The 7,731-nt window shown below is 43.8% G+C and overlaps 1 protein-coding gene across 1 annotated transcript; it reads left to right on the top strand.

Moving 5' to 3' along the window:
* Positions 1-2,285: 2,285 nt before the first annotated feature.
* On the top strand, positions 2,286-4,287 carry LOC106578932 (homeobox protein SIX3). Its single transcript, XM_014158208.3, has 4 exons — positions 2,286-2,674; positions 2,748-3,119; positions 3,326-3,489; positions 3,784-4,287. Exons 1-4 carry the CDS (start codon positions 2,546-2,548, stop codon positions 3,914-3,916), a joined length of 798 nt encoding a protein of 265 aa, XP_014013683.1. The 5' UTR covers positions 2,286-2,545; the 3' UTR covers positions 3,917-4,287.
* Positions 4,288-7,731: the final 3,444 nt, after the last annotated feature.

The following is a 7,731-nucleotide window of genomic DNA, read 5'->3' as shown; positions in this document are numbered from 1 at the left end:
CCAGGTGCAACCAGAGTATCTGGCTGAAAGAAGAGCCCAGACCTTGAAAGCTTCCTCTTCTGATAGATGTTACTGCCAAAGGTCCAATGGGAGACTTTACACAATTAATCCTGTAACAATGGTGTTTCAAAATGGGGGCATACATGTCACATAACAACAGGACAAGCTTTTACGAACAAGGACATGGACGGTTGAGCTGTTTTGCTATTGAAATGCCAGTACATCATCAAATAGTGAACAGATGGGTATTCATTCTCATCAAGAATCTGATGAAATCATATTTTGTGTAAGAATACCCAGTTTCTACGAGATGCACAAAACACAGGTCTAGCCAAGGCTAAATATCTTACATTGACAGTTTATTAATTTGGCAGACACTCTTATCCAGAGCAACTTTTATTTATTTGAACCTTTATAACTAGGCAAGTCAGTTAAGAACAAATTCTTATTTACAATGATGGCCTACACCGGCCAAACCCGGACGACGCTGGGCCAATTGTGCGTCGCCCTATCACGGCCGGTTGTGATACAGCCTGGATTCAAACCAGGGTGTCTGTAATGACGTCTCAAGCATTGCACCACTCGGGAGCCCAACTTACAGTTTGTGCCGGTCTCTGAGATTATAATTGATCATTAATACATTCCAGAATCCAGGGTATTTATTTATTTAACCTAACTATGTCTACTAAACACAAATCTGAGAATGTAAGAGTTAATTCCAGCCTTGGCTAGAGTTAACTTTGTTCTCATTCACATCAACAAAATGCCTGGCACTGTAGTGACACGCAAATGAGATAAGTATCTACCCACTGGGCACAGACGTCAATTCAACATCTATTCCACGTTGGTTCATCGTAATTTCATTGAAATGACGTGGAAACAACATTGATTCAACCAGTGTGTCAGAGGAAAATGAGATGAGATCCACTTTCAATCTGAAACCACCTCTGCAGGTTGTATGTTTACAATAAAGTCATGAATAAGGCATGTTTGCACCTCTTTTCAAGTCCACCCATGCCCTGGTGTGTAGACCCTTGCCTGTATATTCACTTTGTATGATCAGCTACAGTTCAACATAAAGCATTCACAGGTAACAGCTGGATAGTACCCAGGGACCCATTTAGCCATGTCATTATCTGGAGTGTAGGCACTCAGTTGAAACGTAATCATGTCTAGAATATGAAAGGGACTTGGGTTGACGTTCCTTGTTTAAAGGTGGCCACGCTGCTTGCTTAGCGAGTACCACTTCCTCCTGATTCGGCTCATACTGAGGCTGGAACTCAGGACCTCTGCCACACTATGTAGACCGGGGCGGGTAGCCTAGTGGTTAGAGCGTTGGACTAGTAACCGAAAGGTTGCTAGATTGAATCCCCGAGCTGACAAGGTAAAAAGCTGTCATTCTGCCCCTGAAAAATGCAGTTAACCCACTGTTCCCAGGCCATCACTGAAAATAAGAATTTGTTCTTAACTGACTTGCCTAGTTAAATAAAGGAGAAAAAACTCATGTTAACCACACTGCTAACCCTAATGCCTAACCTTAACTGAAGACCAAAAAGAGATTTACAATACAGACACATTTGACTTTGCAGCTGGCCCATCTAGCGGAAACCACACAGTTCTGCCTCCAGGATGAGATTTGTCCCAATAAATGTCAGCATCTCGGTCATGCTGAACATTTTTCTTCAAATGACAGAAATGCCAATGAAGACAGGGCACTATTTTGGTGCGATAGGTTCAGCCTGTTAGGCGTGCCGGGTGCGATAGGTTCAGCCTGCCAGGCGTGCCGGGTGCGATAGGTTCAGCCTGCCAGGCGTGCCGGGTGCGATAGGTTCAGCCTGACACATTTTTTTTCCCCAGCCAACAGGAAAACCAGAACGAATGCACTTTCTCCTTTTCAATCTGAGCCAGATTGACAGTGCTATGACCCAATGAGAATGGGGGGCCACCAAGGGTGAAATTAGTAGGGGAAGGGGTGTGAATGTTTTCATTTTTAAAGCTAATTTCCTGAAATTCTACACCTCCCCCCATCCCCAGTGGCAATTTCACCTAAGGCATAACTAGCTACATATCATTTTACCACTTTACACATGTATTTGAGATTCCACTGTAAACATCATTTGCCTGATGACATGCTAGTGGACGAGAGTGTAATTTCTTACAAGCACATTTGTTTCCACATTTTCTCCAAGTTCACTCTACTCGCTGCTTCTCCTCGATTACCTTTAAAAAGAAGGTGAGGAGGGGAATTTTCCAATTGAGATTTTCCATTGACATTGTAGAATTCAGAACACTTTTTCTGGATAAGGGGGGGGGAAAGGGTCTGTTGCTTACTAGGCTGTGGTGGGCATTGCTGCTTTCAAAGCCCCGCCCCTTCCAGCAGGGCACCCAATGGAGATGCAGACCTAGGGTCCCACCCCGCCCATCAGGTGAGCTATAGAAAGACTCCACCAGACGTGGGGAGCTCATAACGGAGCTCATAACGGAGCTCATAACGGACAACTGGCTTTTTCTTCTCTTTTTTTCTTCTCTCCTCTACGCTGACCCGATGGTGTTCATGTCCCCGCTAGAGCTCTTTCCCGCCCATCTCCTCCTGCCTGGCATGCTCTTACCGGAGGAACCCCCTACATGCGCACCTGCCTCTGCTCTCCCTGGGCTACGTTTCTCCGCAGCGCAGGTGTGTGTGTGTGTGTGTTTATTTGTTTGTGGTGTGTCTTACTTTTGGAGATGACAGTTGTTGTTCTTGTTAGGTGGCCGGTGTGTGTGAGACTCTGGAGGAGACCGGGGACGTCGAGCGGCTCGCGCGGTTTCTGTGGTCCCTGCCGGTGGCCCCAGGTGGCGCGTGCTTCATTACAGAGCATGAGTCCGTCCGGAGGGCGCGTGCCGTGGTCGCCTTTCACACCGAGAACTACCGCGAACTCTACTGCATCCTGGAGAATCACAGCTTTATGCGTAGCGCCTCGCACGGTAAACTACAGGCCATGTGGCTCGAGGCGCACTACCGGGAGGCTGAGAGGCTGCGCGGGCGATCGCTGGGCCCGGTGGACAAGTACCGTATCAGGAAGAAGTTCCCTTTACCAAGAACAATCTGGGACGGCGAGACGAACACACACTGCTTCAAGGTTTTTTGTTTGTTATATTGGTGTTTAATATTCATCAGGCTTTGGCCTATCTGGAGTTGTAGCTCAATTCTACACTTACATTTTTATGGATAGCCTACATTTAATTTCGAGTTATCTATGTATTGTTTGGATTACATTATTATTTGTTTTCCCATAAATAGCCTACAGTTTATGATGATGTTGATAATAACGATGATAATTTCCAGGAGCGGACGCGGGGCCTGCTGAGGGAACGGTACCTCCAGGACCCCTACCCAGACCCCGCGAGGAAAAGGGAGCTGGCGCGCGCCACCGGGCTCACTCCAACACAGGTCGGGAACTGGTTCAAGAACCGAAGACAGAGAGACCGCGCTGCCGCCAACAAGAACAGGTTAATACAGTACATAAATAAACGTAATTATATCATAATCCACAACTTCCGTTGAGGGAGAATGTACGCTATTGTTTAAAAATAGACGGGAAATCTGATTCTGCAAAGTGAACCCAAATAGAAAGCTTTGGACTTTACATGAGTTCTGGATAAACATATTGTATGAGACGCACTGATGTGTATAGGACTTTTACCTATTTTGCAACATTTGCACTAAGTGTTTTCTAGGTCTATAAACATTTGGGTGGTAAACTGTGATATGGGTAATACAACTATTTGTGTGTTATTTCCCAGGCTCGCGCACCACGGGATGCGACCGGGAGCAATGCTCGCTCTGGCCAGGACAGAATGCAGCCCCACCGGAAGTGCATGCAGCCCGGAGATGATCCTCTCTGTAATGGACAGCGACTCTGACTTTGACATCTGAAACTCAGCCCATTGATAACGGGATACATGCTACTAAGGGGCTTGGATTTCACGGAGAATTCATATGGACATATTTATTTTTGTTATGTTATAAGAGTTTGCTGTCCGAAACAGACCTACATGATATTTACAGTGTGCAGAACATCCATCTCGCTTTCTTTCGTTCTCTCTTTCTCACTCACTTCTGATGCTTTTCTGACAATCATGGTGTTTAGTGCACCTTCCCTGTCTGTTTGTCTATCTGTAAATAAATTATTCACCTGATGTCAGGAAAATTGTACAGAAGGTCCTTCGAAGCACTGTAAAGGCCTGTATGTTGGTTTATAATTGACAAATACGTACTTTATGAAAATAAATTACGTTGATATATTTGTTATGAGTTCATTTATTATTGGACTGGAGTTGGTCGTTGTTCTACAAAGCATAAAGCGTTGTCATTCACGGAGTGTGACTGCTTTTTGCAATGAGGTGTTATTTAATCACTGCGTGAACATAAACTGGCTTCAAGTCATGTGAAACAGCGCATTCTGGTGGCTACAATGAGATGTCATTATGCTGGCAGACGCATTTCCTCCTTGAGACCACTAGATGGAGACAACAGACTAGAATGCAGAGCCATTTACCTATTTGTATGGCTCCAATAGCATGTCCTTGGTCTTTTACACAAGTCAAATACAATTTTATTGGTCGCGTACACATAAAATGCTTTGTTCCTAGCGCCAACAGTGCAGTAATACCTAACAATACAAAACAGAGGGGTTGGGTTAAATGCGGAAGACACATTTCGGTTGAATGTATTCAGTTGTGCAACTGACCAGGTATGCTCTTTCCCTTTCAATACACGCAAATCGTCGCCGCAAAAATAAAGGAATTAAGAAATATAGAAAAATTTGAACAAGCAATGTCAGAGTCCGGAATATAAATATAAACTGGGCAAAAAAAGAAACGTTTATTTTCAGCAAACGTAACGTGTAAATATTTGTGTGAACATAACACGATTCAACAACTGAGACATAAACTGAACAAGTCCCACAGACAAGTGACTAACATAAATGGAATAATGTGTCCCTGAACAAAGGGGGGGGGGGGGGATCAAAAATAACAGTCAGTATCTGCTGTGGCCAACAGCTGCATTAAGTACTGCAGTGCATCTCCTCCTCATGGACTGCACCAGATTTGCCAGTTCTTGCTGTGAGATGTTACCCCACTCTTCTACCAAGGCACCTGCAAGTTCCTGGACATTTCTGGGGGGAATGGCCCTAGCCCTCACCCTCCGATCCAACAGGTCCTAGACGTGCTCAATGAGATTGAGATCTGGGCTCTTCGCTGGCTATGGCAGAACACAGACATTCCTGTCTTGCAGGAAATCACGCACAGAACGAGCAGTATAGCTGGTGACATTGTCATGCTGGAGGGTCATGTCAGGATGAGCCTGCAGGAAGGGTACCACAAGAGGGAGGAGGATGTCTTCCCTGTAATGCACAGCGTTGAGATTGCCTACAATGACAACAAGCTCAGTCCGATGATGCTGTGACACACCGCCCCAGACCATGACGGACCCTCCAAATCGATCCCGCTCCAGAGTACAGGCCTCAGTGTAACGCTCATTCCTTTGACAATAAACGCGAATCCGAACATCACCCCTGGTGAGACAAAACTGCGAGTCGTCAGTGAAGAGTACTTTTTGCCAGTCCTGTCTGGTCCAGCGACGGTGGGTTTGTGCCCATAGGCGACGTTGTTGCCAGTGATGTCTGGTGAGGACCTGCCTTACAACAGGCCTACAAGCCCTCAGTCCAGCCTCTATAGACGGGGACAGTATATGTGGAGAGAGCCATGATTCCATGAAACAGAGTATGTTACAGTCCCTGATGTCTCTCTGGAAGGAGATCCTCGCCCTGAGCTTGTCTATTTTAAAGTCCAGGGACTGAACATTAGCGAGTAATATACTCGGAAGCAGTAGATGGTGTGCATGCCCCCTGAGTCGGACTAAAATCCCATTCCGTATTCCTCTTCTCCGTTTGCGGCGTCTTGTAGCAGCCCCTTGCATGAGTGGAAATGCCTCGGGGGCTATGAACAAAGGATTCAATTCAAGAAAGTCACATTTCTGGTCGAAATGCTGGTGAGTGATTGCCGAGCTAATATCCCAAAGTTATTTTCGGCTGTAGATAATAATGCAAGAAACGTTCTGAGCAAATAATGTAAGAAATATCACAAAAAAAGAAAATATTGCCAAGTTGGCTATGAGCTAGGAACAGGGCGAAAATATCTGTCGGCACCATCTTGTAGATCACTGTCAGACAAAAACCTCTTAAAAAAAACTTTAGTAGCTATCCTTACAAAAGTTTTTTTTGTGTGTTTTTTCTGTTAAATTAATGGTAAGTTGTTGCCAGAAGTTGCTGGGAATTTGTATATGTTTTTTTACTGGAAACAATAACTTATTGGCAAAATTTAACTTACATGACACTTGCTGCCGCTAGCAATCCTTGCCAGCCTACTGGACCTTCACTGATGTTTCTGTTGACAACATGCACATACATCCCTTGCTGATTGGCAGCATACTTTATCAGTGGCAGCCTATTAGAAGATTGCAAGAGTGGCTTATTCAAGGCGTGGCTTTTCAGCTAGCTCTTTTTGGTCTCCCGTGAGAGGGAATGTCATCCCAGCTAATCTGGTCTGTTGTATTCTGTTAGTAAATACTGAGCTTGCATACTGTCAGGTCTGCAGCCTTGTAAAATGTATGTTATACTAAAGAGCCATATGATAATTCATTCATAGAAGCCACCATGTTATTGTAACACTTCTTACCTACCAGACCATCAGGTCAGTGACTGTGACAGGTTACCTACAGTACATTACTATGAATTTTACAATAACCCACTTGCAACAAGTTATTAAGTTACTGAGAATTAAACGGTACTATCCTGTGAATCAACTGGCATTAAGCTTTTGGAAAAAGCACAATAATCTCTTAACATTGCAGCTCTTGATTGTCACAAGTTTGTACAGAGATTGCAAAACTGACAGTGTCGAAAGAGGTGCTCAACCTTTATCAACATAATGATAAAAACACTTAAAAACATTTCCACGGATGTTTTTTTTTACCATGCCCCCAAGTATGCTAATGAGCACATTGCCCGCACATACGTACATTTCAAAGTGCAGTACCGATTCATAACCAAGTGGGAAGTGGGAATTTACAACACACAACTGGGAAAAATCCACTTCAACGGCCCTCCAACTGGTAATTACTAGTGGGGAATGCATCTATCATCCCTGAGCTCCGACTTCTCCCATATGCTGACCTCTGACATCACCTATTAAGGAAATGACCTCGATAACAGCATATTCAGCAGTTAAATGTAACAACAAAACATTATTTATGAAAATCAATCTATTAATATGGTTTTTGAACTCCATCATGTGTTTATGGTTGACGCAGCTTGTTGGCCATTCGCCAATTGGTGTTTCTCAACGAGTTCAAAGCACATGAATGCATCCAACTGGTATTTACAACTTCACAACTGGTAATTGAAAAGAAGTGGAATTAGAATTTCTGTTTACTTCCTGAATACAGTTAGTTGTTGTACATTATATACAAAATACAGTTCTGCTGTAGAAATACATTAAAGTTGTTAACACTATTTCACCATAACTCAGTAACCGGTAACTTACAATAAAATTACAGGATTTACATTTTAAAAATTAAGCCATCAGCGCATCTAAACAAGTACCTTATTCGGTTTTTTTGTAACACTTTACATGATATTTCACATGTGAAAACGTGTTTTTGGAACACTTCAAATGTGACATTTCACA

Source organism: Salmo salar, chromosome 19 (genome assembly GCF_965601325.2).
Source record: "Salmo salar chromosome 19, fSalSal1, whole genome shotgun sequence".
Lineage (NCBI taxonomy): Eukaryota > Metazoa > Chordata > Actinopteri > Salmoniformes > Salmonidae > Salmo > Salmo salar.
Note: the sequence above shows the minus strand (reverse complement) of the source record. Positions and strands in the feature narration are given on the sequence as shown.